We start from the raw sequence: 22,153 nt of genomic DNA, 5'->3' as shown, positions 1-22,153 counted from the left end.
AGTTAAGTTCTATTCTGGGGAAGGGCTGCTCACCTTGGCTCTCCCCCCTATCAGTCTTAACTTGAACCTCTGAAGCCGGGGCACCATTTGTTCAATGGGGGAAAGAAGGAGCATTGCTCCTCAAGGTCTCTCCACTTGCAGGCAGGCAAGAACAGCAGAACAGAAGTCTCCAGTCACTCTTTTGAATAGCATCTCCAATAGCTACAGTTACAATTACGCTACTGTATATAACCTCAGATGAAGACAGCAACTCTAATATAGAATCATGTCAGGCTAATCACCGGCTTGATCATGCACATGATCTTGATGAATGATAATGATATGATGACATTTGCTGCAAGGTGTTTCTATTCCAGCTGAGGTACTGTAAAATCACACCTAACGGATCTTCGACAGCTTGACAATGTGGCAGGCAGGGTGCTTTACAACACCTTTTTATAAGGTTAATCCGTCACCAAGGTAGTTGGTACAGATAACATAATAAAGCCCTACCATTGTCTTAGAAATTCTTACATCTTGAATACTTGAAATGAAAACTTCAGTACCAAACAACATACAGTACTACCCATTATTTGCTGTGCATCAATTTCTCAACCCTAACTACAGTTTGCTGCGCAATAAAGCAACATATTCATTTCCATGTTTTCTAGGAATTGATATATTACAGCTTCAGTTACAAAGTTATTAAGAGTCGGGTGCTGAGTGCTCAGACGATAATTGGCTAACAGGTAGAACAGTCAGTCTCTGTGGCTAATTAAAGGTATTCACCTGTCACTTCTCGCCTATCCTTGGTACAGAAATAAAGTTTTATCAAGCCTCCTAAAAATAGAGTGCTCCCTCGCTCTGACGCCTCACTTTTCACCTTCTCTTTCTCATCAAAGAGGAGCTCAGCGCGCCCGAGCACGGCTTAGACACTCTATTCATGTTTCCTCTCGCTTATTGGCTTCCGTTAATCTGAGGTGTGAATTTTTGGTTTCCGATCACACCAAGTTAGGCTAAGAAAATTGAGCCTGTGACTGAATGCAGGATGTGGCCCCCGGGGGATACATTGTGTAGTTGTTTACCGGTACAATATCTTAACTTTAAAGGCCCAGTGCAGTCATAAATGTGATTATCCTGTGTTTTTATATACATTTCCACACAATGAGGTTGAAATAATGCTGTGAGATTGTGACAATTATGATTAAGGAGCTTTTTAGTGTAATAGCTGTTTGGAAAGAGTGGCTGAATTTTCTGTCTGCCTGCCTGCTGTCATCAAATGAGTTAATAGACCAATAAGAAAGTGTTCCAACCCATTCTATCAATAAGAGCTAAACTCAGCAAAAAAAGAAACGTCCCTTTTTCAGGAGCCTGTCTTTCAGGACCCTGTCGAAATAACTTCACAGATCTTTATTGTAAAGGGTTAAAACACTGTTTCCCATGTTTGTTCAAAGAACCATAAACAATAAATGAACATGCACCTGTGGAACGGTCGTCGAAACACTAACAGCTTACAGACGGTAGGCAATTAAGGTCACAGTTATGAAAACTTCAGACACTAAAGAGGCCTTTCTACTGACTTCGAAAAACACCAAAAGAAAGATGTCCAGGGTCCCTGCTCATCTGAGTGAACATGCCTTAGGCATGCTGCAAGGAGGCATGAGGACTGCAGATGTGGCCCGGGCAATAAATTGCAATGTCCTTACTGTGAGACGCCTGAGACGGGACAGACAGCTGATTGTCCTCCCAGTGGCAGACTACGTGTAACAACACCTGCACAGAATTGGTACATCCGAACATCACACCTGCGGGACAGGTACAGGATGGCAACAACTGCCCGAGTTACACCAGGAACGCCCAATCCCTCCATCAGTGTGCTCAGACTGTCCGCGAGAGGCTGGACTGAGGGCTTGCGGGCCTGTTGTAAGGCAGGTCCTCACCAGACATCACCGGCAACAACGTCGCCTATGGGCACAAACCCACCGTTGTTGGACCATACAGGACTGGCAAAAAGTGCTCTTCACTGACGAGTCGCGTTTTTGTCTCACCAAGGGTGATGGTCAGATTTGTGTTTATCGTCGAAGGAATGAGCGTTACACCGAGGCCTGTACTCTGGAGCGGGATCGATTTGGAGGTGGAGGGTCCGTCATGGTCTGGGGCGGTGTGTCACAGCACCATCGGACTGAGCTTGTTGTCATTGCAGGCAATCTCAACGCTGTGCGTTACAGGGAAGACATCCTCCTCCCTCATGTGGTACCCTTCCTGCAGGCTCATCTTGACATGACCCTCCAGCATGACAATGCCACCAGCCATACTGCTCGTTCTGTGCGTGATTTCCTGCAAGACAGGAATGTCAGTGTTCTGCCATGGCCAGCGACGAGCCCGGATCTCAATCCCATTGAGCACATCTGGGACCTGTTGAATCGGAGGGTGAGGGCTAGGGCCATTCCCCCCAGAAATGTCCGGGAACTTGCAGGTGCCTTGGTGGAAGAGTGGGGTAGCATCTCACAGCAAGAACTGGCAAATTTGGTGCAGTCCATGAGGAGGAGATGCACTGCAGTACTTAATGCAGCTGGTGGCCACACCAGATACTGACTGTTACTTTGGATTTTGACCCCCCCCCCTTTGTTCAGGGACACATTATTCAATTTCTGTTAGTCACTTGTCTGTGGAAGTTGTTCAGTTTGTCTCAGTTGTTTATTCTTTTATGTTCATACAAATATTTACACGTGTTAAGGTTGACCGTGAGAGGACGTTTCTTTTCATGTTTTCCCCTCTAAATTCAGACTCCCCAGACAGTCCTAGCAAAATTCTTGCTTGAGAATCTGCTCTTTGCTAAGCAGTTTGTGTTTTCAATTAAAATTGTTAAAAAGAAATGATCACAGTAAGGTTCTTAATTGTTACCCAGAAATGATTTGATATTGAGATAAAAAACGGCTGTACTGGACCTTTTTAAAGGGAATGTCGTTTTAGTCACACCAGATGGAGTCTGAGGTAACAACAGTTTGGAGGGATGTTAAACAGCCAAGCCCATGAACACAACTCTACTGTGACATACTAACAACGTCAGTGCATTAACATGTCATCCTGAGGTGTCTGGAACTAAATTAGTTCTCAGCTCTCCTGTCCGATCGCATCAACAGCTCCTTAAATGACGCGTAATATTAGGCCTGTTTAAACCATATTACTGCTACAGGTGTGAATGTGCCTCAGCATCTGTGTACCCACAAGCTCTCCCAAGTGTCTCGATTGAAGGTCACTTTCCCTAGTGGGAAAAGTTGGATGTGACGTCCTTATGACAGTTCCTGGTTGCAGTGATGTCATAATGACAGTTTTTGGTTGTAATGACGTCGTGATTGAAAACAGTCATTGCCGGCTGGGCCCTTGAACAAGAGGGGTGTTCAGGTCTCTGATTTGTGCCACATTACCATTCTAGTTGCATCACCGATGTGGATTCTACACAACAATGGTGGTGGATCAGGAACGGTACCCTTTACTGTGTCCTTTATGAGCCCCATCTTGTAATTGCAGATAATAGTTCACATTTCATTGTCTTTTGTTCTAAGAATAATCAATGTAACCCCTGTCTTGTGGTGATTCTGTTGGACTGCGTTGATTCCCATACGGTGGTTAATTGTTTGTGAAAAGCGGCCTACCTTAAAAAGGTCAGACCACTTGGTACCCTCGGTTTGTTTTATGTTGCTACTGCACCTCAAGCAAATACTGGGGAAAAACACTCCGAAGCCTAGGTGGTTTTTATACAAGGATAAATGACAGTGTCTAATGCTAGCACACAGCATGTGTACACACAGCCTACATACACGCATTCACGCGCAAACATATACACACCCACGGCCTCACACACTACAGGCATGCCCACGTGTACACTCACGCACACACACCTTCCGTAACAATCTGCATCATTCACCATGATTGGATAATTCAAGTGGCTCTCCGTTTTCGACATGTTGTCAAGTGCCAGATCTTTGAAGTCATTTGCTCCCTGTTGAACAGCTAGGACCTATTCACCCTGCAGCACTAAGGCATAATGTGGTGCCATTTCTCTATGGTTACATCCCAAATGGCACCCTAGTCCCTACATAGTGCACTACTTTTGACAAGAGCCCTATGTAATATAGGGCATAGGATGCCATTTGGGACGTAAACTATGTTCCCTACCGAATACACTGCTTTCTTTCTGGAGCATCGTCTTCTGGGGTTAGGTTGTAAGGGGATGGAAACATTGCTTTAAAAAATATTGCACATGAATATTTCAAACGGCTGCCAAGGCATGTCAATAGTCATAAAGAGTGTTGCACTTCTGAAGGGAGAATGGTAAAGAGAGGAAATATGCTGCGTACAGTTAGGGAAGACATCACACATTATACCCTCATCTATTGACATTCATGATACATGTTATTGTAATAGTGTAATTCACATAGCGGTGCAGCCCAAAGGCCTTACCATAAATAAATGACAAAAGCATAATAAAGCAATACGATTAAACATAAAGGATAATATAAAGATGAGAAAAATGCCAAATCAAACCAATAGATTTTATGACAGACACTGAAGACAGTGGTGATATGTGGCTAGATGAAAGGACACAAATATTTCAAGGATCTAACTCTTTGAGAATGGTGGAGACCAGTGTCTGAATTGCACAGGAAGTGACTATCTGGCGTGATAATCTATCTCCACAATTTGATTGTATTCCAACATGTCTGACAGCGCCAGCCTGGGTGGCGGTGCGGATGCTGCATATAAATAACACAAAACTCATCAGGTCATTACTAGTACAGGCAGATGATGCACACTTCCTCTGAGGATGCGACAAAGGTCACCCACAACAATAATCACCACTTCATCATCAATATCAGCTGTGCACATGAGAAATGCCCCGAGGAGGTAGGCCTAAGCTGAAACTCATGAGGACAATAAGGTCACACAACTACACACACAGCTACACATACTAATGTTTCTAAAAACATGTTTTCCCTTTGGTATTGTGTGTAGATGGGTGAGAAAAAAAGTAAGTAATATTACCATTGTTATCAAGTTAGACAAGAACAATATGCATTAAAGAAAAATAGCTCTTGCTGGGTTCTTTACAGTTATTTCAGTTGCATCAATCAAGAAGACAAACTTAATAGAGTTCACAAAAGGGCATAACTAGTGAATGTAAACGGCAGAACTCAAAGACTTTATTTCATAGTCCCCCCCTCTATATTAATCTCTCTCTGATCAGTCTTTTCATGTGGAAGTCATTATTGGGTCGCAGTAAAGGAGCCCATCCTGTATGATTACTTCCTGTACTACCCTTCATTAAAGTAAACACTCAAAAGATATGCAATGCCTTACTACTAAAATGTTTAGACCACATTCATTCATAATTCATAAAGCCTCGGCTAAGAGAGCAATTTACCGTCCATTCCAAAATAGACCATTGTACTATGACCTCATAAGAGGAGGAAGTGGGAAAAGGAGAGCAAGAGAGGCAGCCATCTAATCCATTGGTGTGAATGCACTGGTTTCTCTTGATTGGTAATAGTGCCAGAGTGAACTTGATGTGAAATGGATTGAAATATCACACTGGCCCCCATACGCCTGTCTGAGACGGACGGGGTTGAATGTTGCAGCCTGCTACGTTTATGAGCTTGCCCTCTCAAATGGCTTCACATCTCCGAGTGTCATTACGGAAGGTCATTATGACGGTTACCACTCGGAAAGGGCACTCAGCGTTGGTGTCGGGTAACGGATGAACACTTTGAAAGTGAAAACTTTTTGAAAGGGTTCAAACTGAAGTCAGGTCATGCATTTAGGGGTCCCTGCATTTATGTCAGTTACTTACTGTATATTGGGAGGCTTCTACATGTTGTTTGTGTTTTTCATCTCTGCCGGACATGCATAGCAATTTCCATTAGCCAGAGTGACCCGGTTAGCTCAAGATAGACATTGAACCAGATAATATTTTGTGACAGGGTTTGGTCATTTTGTTGATAGTTTCGACCTAAGAATCACAGACTGTTATGACTGGTGTCACGTCTCGTTTACATTCACATTAAAGCAGGATCTGTGACAGAAGGTTCATGAAGTGTTTGGTGTGACAGAGGGGAAAAATCTTTACTTTCGCTTCATACCGTCAGTGGAGAACATCTGTGTAGCAGAGATGCTTGTTCTGTGACCGTGCAATCGGCCCACTGCAGCTGTCCGAGGTGACAGTCTCTGTCACGGTCGAAGAAAAGGGGGGGGTGAGAGGGAGAGAGAGACTAGAGAGAGATAATCCCTGTATCAAATCCAGCTCCAGAGAGTGGAAAGTCCAGGTTTTTGCAGTTTAACGATTTCACTCGCTTGCCTGCCAATCTCTCCATCCACAGCTTTGTCTGTCTCCCACGCCACCCTCTCCCTCACTTTATTACACTGAGGCTTTTATCGTATGTTGGGCCATGTCTATAGGAATAAAAGCCTATGTTTGTTCGCCGAATGTGTCAGGGCTCTTTGTTGTTATGGCCTCACAAATCCCTCTGTGGGCTATTGTGTGTCGTCTCAGAGGTTTGCACAGTACAGTGGCGTAGGAACAGCTCTCATCATGCGTGGCTTAACTGTGTAATAGCTTTGCAACTTCAGCAGATCTTACTTACTATAATGGCTCCACCATTACAGTATCATCATAGTCTCATCTCCTGTATGGCCTCTGTCTTTGATAATAGGGCCCTTATTTTTTTCCACTATGTAAATACAGATGTAGGATCTTAATTTGATCTCCCTGTTGCAGGAGAACTGTCCTGCAATACAGGAAATGTAAAATTTGTAATGTATTTGAGGTATAAAAATGTATGTATCAAGCCCCACAAAAATGTCCATTAATTATAATCCACATAATAATTCAAATGTCCTGTTTATTGCAGGATTATTTTCCTACTGTAGCAAACTGGCTCAAATTAAGATCCTACATCAGTAAGTCTTGATGAATAAATGTCTTCCCTTCCTGAGTTCTTTCCTCTTTACAGTATGTATGTAGGCCAAGGTCGATGGAGTCTTTTGTCCACATTATGAAAACTATTATAGACTGGTCCTTCTAGGCTGGGATATGAGTGACGTGTTATGCGACAAAATATTTGTAGGTTTAACAAACAGGACAGAATGATTTGACATGTATCCCGTTGATACAGTCTGTCTTCACAAGGGAATACAGCTTTTCCGCTATCTGTTCCCCTTGGCAAGCGTGGTCTTAGATTTCAGCCCCACTCTTAAATTATTGAATCTCAAGTTTCTTAAAAAGTAACCTAGTTATGCTATCCATCCCTGACAAAAGTTCTAAAACTTGCAGCAGCTTGACCCGTTGGCTGTGAGTACACTCCATCGCTCGTCTTTGTTCTTGTATCAGCCTGAATACACTTACTGATGCAAACACTCACTCTGGGTTGAAAGAAATCTTGGTATGTTGCCCTGTCTGTAGAGTGCCAGCATCTCGCTTTTACCTCAGGTCAGAATCCATCACTGTCTGTCCATGGGGAAGGCTGACCTACGACTATCTCCTCACCACAACGGCACAGGGGGAACTTATCAAAGTCTGTGAACACAACCTCGCTCTCCACAGATCAGCCAAGGAGCTCGGCAGAATCTAGTAATGATTTTGTGGAATAGGCTAACTTTCAGTGAAAGGCTGACCATAACCACATGCTGACCTAATGACCTGTTGGAACCACAGTGAGGACCAGCCTCGTAAGCAGTCCATCATAGCTTGTGGATAGGAATGAATCACATGGTCTTCATCCAATCACAGTTGGCCTATTTAGTAATACTATTCAGTCTAGCCAATAATTGTACTCCAGAGTATTTGGTGTTATGAGGCAAATACTCAGTTCACTGCTAGCAGTGGCAATGTTCTCATATCAAAACCGTGCATTATGACACAGTTTCATATATTTATGTAGAATATCCTGTCAAGGTATAGGGGGCAGTATTTTCGATTACCTAATACTCGGTCCCAGAGTCAAATATTTGCATATTATTAGTATATTTGGATAGAAATAACTCTGAAGTTTCTAAAACTGTTTGAATGATGTCTGTGAGTATAACAGAACTCATATGGCAGGCAAAAACAGGAAGTGGGAAATCTGATGCTTGTAGTCTTTTCAAGTCATTGCCTATCTAACACACAGTGACTTAGGGTTCATTTTGCACTTCCTAAGGCTTCCACTAGATGACAACAGTCTTTAGAACCTTCTTTCAGCCTTTTGCGGTGAACAGAGAGCGAACAAGAAGGCCGGGAAGTTGGTGACTCAGAAAATGACATGAGTTTAGTAGTGCGTGTTCTTGTGATGAGGTAGCTGTGTTCCATAACGTTTTTCAAGACTTTGGAATCGTCCGGTTGGAATATTATTGAAGTTTTAGGTTAAAAAGGCCCTAAAGATTGATGCTATACAACGCTTTACATGTTTCAACGAACGTAAATATAACTTTTTTTGACTTTTCGTCGTCAAATTTTCGGCGCGCTTCCTACATTTGGAGTAGCTTACTGAACGCGCAAACAACAAGGAGGTATTTGGACATAAATGATGGACTTTATTGAACAAAACAACATTTATTGTGGACCTGGGATTCCTGGAAGTGCCTTCTGATGAAGATCATCAAAGTGAATATTTATAATGCTATTTATGATTTTAGATGACTCCGAAATGGCGGGTATCTGTATTGTATGATGTATTTTTCTGAGCACCGTACTCCGATTATTGCAAAGTGTGCTTTCCCTGGCAAGCTTTTTTGAAATCTGTCACAGTGGTTGCATTCAGGAGATGTTTATCTATAATTCTTTGAATAACAGTTTAATATTTTATCAATGTTTATGATGAGTATTTTTGTAAATTGTTGTGCTGATTCACCGGCAGTTTTGGAGGAAAAATATTTTCTGAACATCATGCGCCAATGTAAAATGGGGTTTTTGGATATAAATATGTACTTTATCGAACAAAACATACATGTAGTGTGTAACATTGAGTCCTAGGAGTGTCATCTGAAAATCGCCAAAGGTTAGTGCTTAATTTTAGCTGTATTTATGGTTTTTGTGACCCCTCTCCTGCTTGGAAAATGGCTGTGGTTTTTCTTGTGTTGGCACTGTCCTAACATAATCTAACTTTATGCTTTCGCCGTAAAGCCTTTTTGAAATCGGACAATGTGGTTGGATTAAGGAGAGGTTTATCTTTTTAAAATTGTGTAAAATAGTTGTATATTTGAGAACTTTGAATTATGACATTTTGTTGTTTTGAATTTGGCGCTCAGATTTTTCACTGGCTGTTGAATAGTGTGAACTGTGGGTGGGACGGTAGCGTCCCATGTAGCCCTGAGAAGATATAGTAATTAACACGAATATGTGCAAAAACATAATTAGGTTACTAATTTGCATTAGTAATTGTTGGTTCTCAATGAAGACAAGTGTAATTGCTGGTCATTAAACAGTAACAGCATTTAACATACAACAACGGACTTTATGAAAACCTGCTAAATATAGATATTATTACATTAAAAAGGTAATAATGCGTATTTACATCTTATTAATGCAACATAATATAGCTTTTTATACCTTTATCATAATTTTATGAAATAAAAATACTACAATCAATTCCCTTATTTTTCATTGCATTCACTTCAGCTAATTTTACATATAGATCAGTTGTGCATGCATGTTTTTTCTGTGTGGGGAAACTCTTGGTGAAGTGGTCCTTCCATAGCCAATGCAACCGCTCCACTCTGCAAGGTCAAGTTGAGTCTTTTGAAAGCCTGCTCATTGGTCTGTAACTATTCAATTTGTTTCAGAGAGAGAAGAAGTCAATAGAATAGAATAGGAAGGGGCATACGAACAGAGTTCACAGGAAAGGGAAAATATTTCTTGCTTCATTCCGTTTTAAACTAATGCACTTTGTACTCTTGAAAGAAAATCAAATCTATACTCCATAGGCCATACATCAAACAACAGACCTTACTGCAACAGAGTTATAAAGGAGGTAAAGTCACATTCCAGATGAATTTGAACACAGATTTCAATTAAGGGAAACCACTGAGGTGGCACAAGTGAACAATACTATGTTCTTCTATTGAAACATTTTAATAGAGCTATTGTATCATTAATATCAGCACACACCCATAGAGTAGAGGCAAAAGAAGAAACTCATCCTCACAAACTATTTTAATTATACAGTACGTTTCTCTGTGGTTTATTACTGTTTGGTTTGTTTTTGCTCTCCTCTAAACTTTTGTGTGATATTCGTGTTTTGTGCCTGCAGCAATCAGTGGCATACGTTATGCATATTTCCTCTGGGTCTATTCTGTGACAAAAAGCCATGCATTAAACATGAAGTTGTATTTGAATAAAACACACAAATTAGAACTTGACGCTTGCACTTTGACACTATCTTAACTAGAAAATAAGTGTGAGTCTCCTCCTTTCTGTCTAAAACTACAGTACAATTAAAAATAGTAATTTCACACAATGGCGATGTGGAATATTTAGGTAACTCAAATCCCGCTGCTTGAAGCCCAGCGCACTATTATTATTTTTTTTTTAATCTGCACCCTTACTTTCATAGTTTCCCATGAAATGAAAAGACTTTGCAAGAATACTAACAATGCACAAAATGGTTCTTTACTTCAGACTTGTGCTTTCTCAGAGAAACCCCTCATGTGAGGTAATGGTCTATGTGAGTGTTCAAGGAGGAGTGAACTTAGGAAGGGGATGAATAGTTTGCTAAATCAACACTTTCACTGATCCCACAATTTTTAACATTCAGTAAAGAAGGTGAAAATTGGGTTGTTGACTAGAAAGAGGCTAATAATGTCTTTGTTTGTGCTGTGCATGGCTGACTGTGTGATATACTGGCACAGCTATGCAGCGTCATAGTAACATCCACTTATTATGGGAGACGTGGAATGAACAGTATAATTTTACAAATCTTGTATTGAAAAATGGAATCTTGTGCGAGACCACCATGGCAGCTCAGTGCTATATTAGAATGGTCAGTCTTGTATCTGTTTTATCGATCGGCCATCTTTTAATCACTATTTCCGCACTCAAAGGCTGGGTCCCGTTTCATGATTGCAAAAATAAAAATGAACTACATGAATAATCTGATAATCCCTGTGAGAGATACACAATCTATATGTCAGTGATTGAGGCGGAGAAAGACAGGGGATGGTGAAAGAAAAGGGGTAAACGAAGCATGTCACTGTCTCTGCCTCGTGGCATCTGATACCTCGCCTCTTCCAGTAATTACCGCACCACTTGTGTCTTGTGTTTTGAAATTGGATCATTTCCTGTCAAGGATAGCAAGCAATGCCAAATGGTTTATGTATTCCATCCCCATCTCAACCACACTTCATTAGGGAGAAAATAGTGCAAGGCCCAGGGTAAGGCAGAAGGAATGGATTCATTCTGAGTTGAAGAACCTATGTTCCTCTCTCGTCTCCTCCCTGTGTGGAGCCACAGGCCTGTCAAGGCCTCTGCCCTGCTGAAATGGTGAGGGCCTGTGTGGGGGTGGCAGAGGGCCTCACCTGCTCTGAGTGGCCCTTTGGCTCCTGTCATAGAGAGAGAGGTAATTAGGAAATGTGGTAGAGACGGAGGTAAAGCAAGTGAATGAAACTGGAGATTTAAATAGAGAGAGAGATACATATATATATATATATATATATATCTCACATTTTATTTAACCAGGTAGGCCAGTTGAGAACAAGTTCTCATTTACAACTGCAACCTGGCCAAGATAAAGCAAAGCAGTGCGACAAAACAACAACACAGAGTTACACATAAACAAACGTATAGTCAACGCAATAGAAAAATCTATGTAGATGAGTAGGGAGGTAAGGCAATAAATAGGCCATGGAGGCGAAATAATTCCAATTTAGCATTAACACTGGAACGACAGATGTGCAGATGATGATGTGCAAGTAGAGAATAGAGATACTGGGGATGAGGGGATGGGCAGAAAAAGATAGAGGGAGATAATGAAGGAGAATGTAGACATGAGTAGTTGGCTAGTGTGTAGGCTTCCGGTGTGCAGAGGTTGGCCTGATGCCTGATGCAATTTAAAGCACATCTCCTACAACACTGGAGAAGACGCTACTAGATGGACGCTTGTTGTGCCTTTCTTGGAAGTGGATTTGAAAAGGCAGGAGCAGAATGAATGTGAACCACGGGACCTCCAATAGTCAAATGTCTTCCTCTTTTCGCACTGATCCAAATTAACACGATTGGTGAAAGTAAATGTCAGAAACCAACGGGACGATTTTCTTTCCCCTATCCAGTTGTTACAGATCAACGTTGATGAATAATAGCTATGTGGAGAGAGGAAGTCTCTTAAGACCACTGAGATGCAACTGCCATGTTTTGGATGACCTAAATGCCTAACGTGCGAGTTGCTGAAGTAGACAATGAGATGCTTGTGTAAGTGTAGCCGTGTATCTCTCTTCACCCTCTCTGTTTTTCTCTCGCAGGATGAGTGAGAGACACACACAGCAAGGAAGTAAAGGGGTTCTACTTCTAATGGTCTGCATGGTGACTCTGCTGGAGATGGCCAGACCAACAGAAGGTGTCAGAGGTAAGGACAGTACGGTACACCTGTAAGAAGGGGCGTGTTATGATGAGCGTCTGTTGGCTGTCATGGACAAAGTGGAGCATGCTCATTGCCTTTTTTTAAGTTCATTTTGGCAGATGCCTACCGTACGTGTACTGAGTGTACAAAACATTATGAACAGACTGACCAGGTGAATCCATATGAAAGCTATGATCCCTTATTGATGTCATTTGTTAAATCCACTTCAATCAGTGTAGATGAAGGGGAGAAGACAGGTTAAAGAAGGATTTTTATGCCTTGAGACAATTGAAACATGTATGTGTGCCATTTAGAGGGTGAATGGGCAAGACAGAATATTTAAGTGCCTTTGAACGGGGTATGGTAGTCTATTTTATTTAACAGTTGTTTAACTAGGCAAGTCAGTTAAGAACACATTCTTATTTACAATGATGACCTAGGAACAACGTGTGGCTCAGTTGGTAGAGCATGGTGTTTGCAACGCCAGGGTTGTGGGTTCGATTCCCACGGGGACCAGTATGGAGAAAAAAATGTATGAAATGTATGCATTCACTACTGTAAGTCACTCTGGATAAGAGCGTCTTCTAAATTACTAAAATGTAAAATGTAGGAACAGTGGGTTAACTGCCTTGTTCAGGGGCAGAATGACAGATTTTTACCTTGTCAGCTTGGGGATTAGATCTAGCAACCTTTCAGTTACTGGTCCAATGCTGTAACCACTAGGCTACCTGCCGCACCGGTGCCAAGCGGACCGATGGAATGCTTTCGACACCTTGTAGAGTCCATGCCCCAACGAATTTAGGCTGTTCTGAGGGCAAAGGGGGATGCAACTCAATATTAGGAAGGTGTTCCTAATGTTTTGTACATTCATCCTGCTAGTTTAGATGATGTCTGATCTCTAAGTCTTCACATTAAAATAACTTTTTGTAGCCTATAGTATGCCTAGATGTTTTATCTTAGGTCCTGACGCACCTGATGTTCCATAGGTAAAGGATTGTGTGATAGGGTTTAAATGTGTGGAAGAGATGTAATTCAACATACTTCCCTTGTCTTGTTAAGACTGTTGATAAGCTGGGACACCACTAGAACATCACTAGAACCCAGTGAGATCAATTACGGCATCTCAGTAACATTACAACTATGGGGCAACTCAAATGTTTCAACCTCATTGGTTTCAACACTGGGAGCCTCACTGACAATCCACTGTCGCAGATAATTGGCAAGGTGATTCCGTAGACATGCAGGATGGCCATTCGTGGACATGACAGAAAATATTTAGCTTTCTTCTGTCTGTCGACCAATTAAAGTAGGGCATGGGCCTACAGCATGTGGCTTTTGATTGGCAGCGATCCTTACTCAAGGCGCTCATCATTTCTGCCGCAATTGGATCAGAATAATCTCGCACACGTTCAATTTCTATCTGATAGCTTCAGCAGCCCTCTAATTTCCCTCGGGTGTTATTTCTGTTGCTGTAAACCTGTTATCATTCCAGGGATGAAATCAATCCAGAACACATTCAAAGTCGAAAAAAAAGAATCTTCCCAGAGAACAAGAAAAAATGTAATTATACCATTGTAAAAAAGAACCACCCTAAGTAAATATTGTTGGTTTCGGCAAGCAAAGAAATAGATTTTCTAATGCACTTTGTGTCCTATTTGAGTGCTCGCAATACTTTTTTATTAGTGGCTTCTGTCAGCAAAAAGCTGCATAAATTTGTATATCTTCAAAAACTCTTCCCTCTTTTCGCTTTGACGTGTCGGCTTTAATTTGCTGAGATGTGCAGGAAGAGTGATCTGCCTCGCCTTCCGAGTTGCTCTCTCTGGTTCACCTTGTATTTGCCACTATATTGAGTTGTTTACACGGCCAAGGTGCAGTACTGGAGAGGCACAACAAGAACACTTGACCCTATTGGCACTCCTACCGGATACACAACCTTGGAATAAGATATCCAAGGACCTTTACAATCCTTATCACTACAATGATCCACTGTCCTTGTAAAGTCAGTGGAGGAATGCTTCTGATAATCTGTCTTTTTCCTTGTATTCCAAGTATTGATCCAATGGGAAAACACTGGACACATACAAATCGCACTGAGACTAAACATATAGCTTTAGTTTCTCCAATGGTTTGTCTAATTACTGTCATAGACCATTAGCGCATTGCAATAAAATGTACAATGAAGCATGGTCTCACTCCAAAGGTTTACGACCTATTCAGCATACTTAAAAACATTGAGAATGTCCTTATCCCCCCATTATACGGGAGCAATTCTATTTGAATTATAGGCAACCCAGAGCGAGTATCCTATTATGTCTGTAAGTGCATTTTATCTTCTTTGTAGATTTCCAGTGTTTGTTGGGAAATCAGTTGGCTGGTAACAGTGCAAATGGATTGCCAAAAAATAAACATTGTTCTTTTCCTCGAGCACAGTTCCCGACCATTTGGGAGTCCTATCTTTCTTTTTTTTCTGAAACAGCACAATCTATACTTCTTGGTCAGGAATAGATCAGCAATTGCATTACCCTCGGGAAAATACATTTTATTTCACTTCTTAATCTGATTTGTAGTGTGCCTTGAGGATTTAACTTCATTGACTGTCCACTTCAGTGGAGCCCTGCAATAAAAGGTATCTTATGAGAGAGAGAGAGGATGTGTTCACGACCAATTTACATGATCAAAATGATGACAAAACAGTCTTCTATCTATGGCCCAAGCTTTACGGACGTCAGATGCAGAACACCATAAGGATCAATGATTTGAAAAGCTATTTGCGCCACTGGCTGTCTTCACTTGCACTATTGCTATAATTACATATTCAGAATTGATTGAAGGTTAAAAAAAATCTAGACATTCTGTACTGTGCATCTGAGACCGGCTCGGCCAAAAGCCTCTCAAACAGAGAGAAATAATGACTATATACATTTTTTAAAGTGAATGTAATCATGAACTGTAGTGTTGGTACCACTTTCCTAACACGGACCAAAAGAATCAATTTGTAGTCAGTCAGTGCATAGCAATTACATGGGTCACCAGTTCTTTATCACCTTGGAATATGCTTTTCACCAGTGTATATACTCACTCACTCCTTTCCCATGCACCGGCCCAGCAGGGAAAGGCGCTTCTCTGGGATTCTGGGGAAAGACTCATTCCCAAGTACATAAACCTCTGTTTCATAGCAGGACAGCACAGTGGTCATACGACTAGAGCTCCACATCTACTCCAAAAAACTATTCCTCTCTGTGTGAAGCGTGGCGCTACTTTTACATAGAACTAAGCAACGCCGTCAAACGTATTTGTCTTTCATATCTTTTTTTTAATACGAGTAGAGTGCGAGTCAGACTCCCGCTACGTTCAAACGATTGCTCCTCAGTTATTTTGATGTATGAGCAGGGACAGGGGGGGGCAATAGCAGAAGCGCTATCAAAACTTGTGTATAATCAAAAAAGAGCTCCGCCTCCCTCCTTTTCACTTCCTGCTTGTCTTTTGATGTATAGGCCTATACCTAACACCTCTCGATAACATGGCACAACTACTCATCTGCTTGAACTCCTAACAGTTAGTTAGAGCAATAATACTCTTGTCTGCTACTGTGAGTTCATCAACCACTGCATTCAGTTTGATTTAAACCATTTGGGTACAAATGATAGATCGAAGCCATTGGAAACATTCAAATGTTATTCATTTGAGGTGTGATTTCTTCCACGTTGTGTCCCAGTGATGGTGTTGAGGGTGTTACTTGAGGTGTTGATGCAGCTGCAATGCAGTCCACTCGATACCCTACCTCCTCCTATGACATTTCTGCCTGATTGAAAAAAAGGAAAATAACATAAGGCATGCAAAAGCAATGTAATGAAATAAGCTTGGCTGGCTTCACTGGTATAAAGTACAGCAATCAGTGGGAAGGTTCCACAGCACTTTTCATTTGTTGTTTACCAAGTGAGCAATAACTGCCTCTGCAGAAGGACGGACTCCTCGTGAAAATGTCACATGTAATTAAAAGAGCAGGAAGCAGCACAGTCCCTAAATAATTCAGACAATGTAGCGTGAGCTGGAAATTGGCTCAAAATACTGCAGCAACTGCACCTTATTTTCTGTAGAACTTGTAAGAAACTACTGAGAAAGGGATTTTTCAATTGGTTTTTTGAATTGCAAAATAGCCTACTAATTCATTGGCTGATGCTTTCAGTTGCAAACTATTTTAAAGCTTAATCATAGTTATTCTGTACCTTCAGGGTTGTGGGTACCGCATAAGTATTAGGTAGCCTCCCTTATTAACAGGTATATGCCTCCAGTGTTCTGAATATGTGAACAGGCTGTTAGTCAACCTAATACAAAGTGAACTCTACAATGGACATATGGCCTACTTCATTGCCTGTTAAAAATTAACCCTTGATTGTAACTTTTTTTGCAGTCACACAGCATAAGTAATACAAAAGTATTTAGGTTATGGCTCTTTTTTTGTGCTACACTATGACATTAAGCTGAGTTTTAGGCTATGTGGAAGTACAATTGCGTTATTTTAGTTACTGAGTTATCAAGTGGCTAATTCTGATTTCATTCTGTTTTATGTTTTCTACAGTGCATCAAGTCAGAACCGGCACTTGTGAGGTTGTGGCTTTGCATCGATGCTGCAACAAGAACAAAATAGAAGAACGCTCCCAAACGGTTAAATGCTCCTGCTTCCCTGGACAAGTGGCCGGGACGACCAGAGCTGCCCCGTCTTGTGTAGATGGTACGTTCCAGCTGAATATTTAATGTGCTATCGATGTGTCATTTTTTTGCTGATGGTCTGTTCCACTCGGACTAATCTGAGGAGGTTAAACTGAGATCGTCATTAAATCTTTATATGGTGAGCTTGCACCATCTTCCTTAGTGAAACTGCTCTTAAGAATTGTTGTTAATTTTGTAACGCTTCAGACCACAAGGTGCTTAGTCATAGCCATCCACAGAGGCCTCATTTATACTTTGTTTTATTCTTAAACTTTACAATACACTTTACAAGTGTTAAACTGTAATTAAATGTGTTAAAGTGTTTACCAGAAGTGCTCCTGTGCCATATAGTCGTATCCTCAGGGGAAATTAGTTTGGTCTCCTGTTTTTCAACCTGCAATTCCTTACATTTAGTGGAGTCTGGTGCTTTACGACAACTCGGTACTGTCTCTGCCTTTTACAGTAATGGTCTTGCTGAATTGTACTCCTCCTCTAACTCCCTATAGTGCTGTAGAACCATGTGATCCTATTAGAATGAGCTGAACATGCCAAATACACTGCCTTCAGAAAGTATTCATACCCCTTGACTTTTGTGTTACAGCCCGAATTTAAAATGAATTTAATTTAGATTTTTTGTGTCACTGGCCTACACACAATACCCCATAATGTCAAAGCGGATTTATGTTTTTCCACATTTTTACAAATGAATAAAACATGAAAAGCTGAAATGTCTTCAGTTAATAAGTATTCAACCCCTTTGTTAATGCAAGCCTAAATAAGTTCAGGATTAAAATATGTGCTTAACAAGTAAAATAATAAGTTGCAAGGACTGTGTGCAATAATAGTGTTTAACATGATCTTTGAATGACTACCTCATCTCTGTAAGGTCCCTCAGTCGAGCAGTGAATTTCAAACATAGATTCAACCACAAAGACTACCTTTTCCAATGCCTCTCAAAAAAGGGCACCTATTGGTAAACGGATACAGAATAAAAATATTACAAAACATGCATCCTGTTTGCAACAAGGCACTAAAGTAATACTGCTAATAATGTGGCAAAGAAATTTACTTTATGTCCTGAATATAAAGCGTTATGTTTGGGGCAAATCCAACACAAACATCACTGAGTACCATTCTTCAAGCATGGTGGTGGCTGCATCATGTTACGGGTTTGCTTGTCACCCGCAAGGACTAGGGAGTTTTTTTAATGATAAGAAGTAACGGATTAGAGCTAAGCACAGGCAAAATCCTAGAGGAAAACCTGGTTAGTGGGAGACAAATTCAACTTTAAGCAGGATAATAACCTAAAACACAAGGCCAAATATACACTGGAGTTACTTACCAAGACAACATTGTATGTTCCTGAGTGGCCTAGTTACAGTTTTGACTTAAATTGTCTTCAAAATCTGTGGCAAGACTTTAAATCGGCTGTCTAGCAATGATCAACAGCCAACTTGACAGAGCATGAATCATTTTTTAAAGAATAATGTGTAAATACTGTATAATCCAGGTGTGCAAAGCTCTTAGACTTACCCAGAAACACTCACAGCTGTAATCGCTGCCAAAGGTGATTCTAATGTGTATTGACTCAAGGGGTGTGCATCACAAGAGGTTGGTGGCGCCTTAATTGGGGAGGACGGGCTCGTGGTAATGACTGGAGTGGAATACATCAATACACATGGTTTCCAGGTGTTTGGTGCCATGCCATTTGCTCCGTTCCGGCCATTATTATGAGCCGTTCTCCCCTCAGCAGCCTCCACTGGTGTGAATACGTTCTGAAGGCACTGTACCTATAGGATGTGAAAGTAGATGTTGTGAATCTCAGCGCCGTTTCAATGAGCGTTATCTTCAGTCACCCAGAAATGTGTTGTCTTTTCCCATCAGAACCCAATTTTACGCCTTCAATGCAACGTCGGGCCCAAGTCGGATTCTCCTCACGTTGATACCGTACGACTTAATCCTTAAATTACTGACAGATCAGGGGTGTAAGTGACTGCTCCTTGTTTTGGAGTAAATCTCATGTGTGGCAAGCAGGGAATGTGTTACCGTGAAATAAGTGTGAAATTAGATATATATTTGTTTCAGGGCGGCAGGTAGCCGTTAGAGTGGTTGGGGGGTTAGAGTGTTGGTCCTGTAACCAAAAGATTGCTAGTTCAAATCCCCGCGCTGACAATGTAAAAATCTGTTGTTCTGCCCCTGAACAAGGCAGTTAACCCACTGTTCCTAGGATGTCATTGTGAATAAGAGTGCTCTTGGCTTTCTAAAACAAATGTCTTCTATTCTCTTAACTGTTTTCTGGATTCATAAGAGGTTTTCAATGTACAGGATAAGAATTTGAATACTGACCATCGTTATATAGGCCGACTGCTGTATTAATGATGAAATCAATGTACATTTGCATGTGAACTGTAGATTTAAGTGCTTCAAAGTTGCCAGTAGAAAGAAATGTACTTGATTTGCATATCTAGATTTTTTTTTAAACATTTAATTTAACCTTTATTTAACTAGGCAAGTCAGTTAAGAAAAAATTCTTATTTACAATGATGGCCTACCCTGGCCAAACCCTAACCTGGACGACGCTGGAATTATTATGCGCCGCCCTATGGGACTCCCAATCACGGCCGGTTGTGGTACAGACTGGAATCGAACCAGGGTCTGTAGTGACGCCTCTAGCACTGAGATGCAGTGCCTTAGACCGCTGCGACACTCAGGAGCCCCCATGGTAAATGTGCTTCTTCTGAAGCATAAAGCTGACTGCTGCATCATGTTTCCTTTCATTGCATTAAATCATACAGCCTCTGAACCACATTCAAGGTTTAGCTACACTTCAACAGGCCTCACTGCAAAGTCAACTCAGCTTTACATATCCACTGTCTTGTTGGTATGAATGATTCGGGAGACCGACGCAGGAATGCGTAATGTTTTTTTTTATTTCACTGAAATTACGGTGTGCCGTGTAAAGGTATGGGGACAAAGACCAAACAAACACGTAACAAAACACAGGGTAGAAACACAAAACAAAAGAGCGAGGAGTACCTCGAATAAATAACACAAGCACACAATGATTAACACACGGGTTAATCATCTGCACAATCCACAATGGCACGAAAGCCCAAAACACACAGCACAGGTACACACACGCACCAACGAACATAGTAACAATAATCGACAGCCCAATGGAAACCAAAGGGCACACTCATACAAGTACTAATCAGTGGGAATAGGGGACAGGTGTGAGTAATGACAGTTCCGGAGGGATCCGTGACATCCACAAGGCTGACGTTTTGACCACAGAATAGTGAATTCACAGCCCTCCCAGTTGTGCTTAGCTCACATTATATTTGCTGCATTCCTTGTGCACCTGGTATCATATTCAAAAGCTCACAGGTTAATTTGCAAGGCTCCAAACCTGTTCCCTTGTATTGCACAGTGAACGTAGGTGATTAACAGTGCTGTGTATCAGAATGTTAAGACTGATGTCTCATTGTTCCATAAAGCTTTCTATCCATGTACAGTATCATGATACTAGGTCTACGCGAAGTGAGAAGGGAACACACGTTTCTGCTTTGAAATCAATAGAAAGTACACAGCAATCGCTATGCTTTCTAAGGGAAGGGGACAATTTGAAACCCTCACATTTTCGAAAAAGGCACTTGAAGTTGACTTACATCTATGCAATGTCAGTCCCAGAACATCACTTAACCACACTAATGTGGCAGTCAGACCACCAACCAGGCAGAAAGAGCTGCCTCAATTTGGGATTGAAAAGCAGTTCACACCCCTAGTCTGGCACCAGATGCGTTTAACCTATTCGATGACATTTGAGTATTGACATTCTCAGCAAATTAAAGTGCTGTGCCAATGGCGCCCAGTTTAAAGTGCTCCACGGGTGATCTCTGAAAAATGATCAGCACTTAACCTTTTTTAATTATGTTTTTTATACGTCCAGGGATTACCTGAGCTCTCATCTCAGTTTGAGCCTGATCACCTCCTCAAAGCCTTGTTTAAGTGTTTATAATGTATCCTGTTCCAACAGTTTGGTTGGACGTCAAACCGTTTGATACAGCCAACGTTGTACAATTACTGTCACTTCTAAAGGTGCTTTACACAATATTGCTGTTATAATCATGCCTGTAGGATACAAATAAGTTTATCTTAATGTATCCACCCTCTGTTTATGATGGTTTGGCTCTCATTAAATTCAATACAACTACCTCATGGTGTTTTGTAGTGACGGGGGAAAAAAATCGATAGTTACATTTCACAACATTCTTTTTTTGCCAATATTATATCAATATTTGACTCGAGGTATTGATTTGTAAAAAAAAAATAGGTAGGTAACGTAAGCGTTAGCTAGCTCTAGTCGGCTGTACCTGCGCCATAACGCTGCTATTTTTCATCCTCTAGCTTGTTTTCCATTTTCCTTTTAAATAGTGAGCCAACATGTTTTCAGCACTTTTATTTCCCTGACTAATCAAAACTAATTTTCTCATGGCTCTCTCTTGTCTCTCTGCAGCAGACGTATGGTGAGAAATATGTTTGGAACATCAAATCGCAATACATATAGAATCGTGAGAATCGCAATGCATATCGTATCGGCACCTAAGTACCGTGATAATATTGTATTTTGAGATCCCTGGCAATTCCCAGCCCTAGTGTTTTGTAAAACAAGGAAAATGTCTGTTCCTGTATGTCTCCCTAGTATCTCTCAAAGCTGCTCATTATAACGAGGCCTCTGTTCTCCCGTAGCCTCTATAGTGGAGCAGAAGTGGTGGTGTCAGATGCATCCATGTCTGGATGGGGAGGAGTGTAAAGTCCTCCCAGATCTAAAGGGATGGAGCTGCGCCACGGGGAACAAGATAAAGACTACCAAGGTAAGG

At 41.2% G+C, this 22,153-nt stretch overlaps 1 protein-coding gene across 1 annotated transcript in view; it reads left to right on the top strand.

Annotated features, from left to right (window-relative positions):
- Nucleotides 1-22,153, top strand: part of LOC106576259 (chemokine-like protein TAFA-2) — a 50,540-nt gene that overhangs the window by 22,052 nt on the left and 6,335 nt on the right. Inside the window, exons 3-5 of the mRNA XM_014153336.2 lie at nucleotides 12,466-12,569; nucleotides 17,143-17,295; nucleotides 22,023-22,147. Of these exons, the coding sequence (XP_014008811.1) occupies nucleotides 12,466-12,569; nucleotides 17,143-17,295; nucleotides 22,023-22,147 (382 nt within the window). The remainder of the gene's footprint in view (nucleotides 1-12,465; nucleotides 12,570-17,142; nucleotides 17,296-22,022; nucleotides 22,148-22,153) is intronic.

The sequence above is a fragment of the Salmo salar genome, chromosome ssa17 (genome assembly GCF_905237065.1).
Source record: "Salmo salar chromosome ssa17, Ssal_v3.1, whole genome shotgun sequence".
Taxonomy (NCBI): Eukaryota; Metazoa; Chordata; class Actinopteri; order Salmoniformes; family Salmonidae; genus Salmo; species Salmo salar.
Note: the sequence above shows the minus strand (reverse complement) of the source record. Positions and strands in the feature narration are given on the sequence as shown.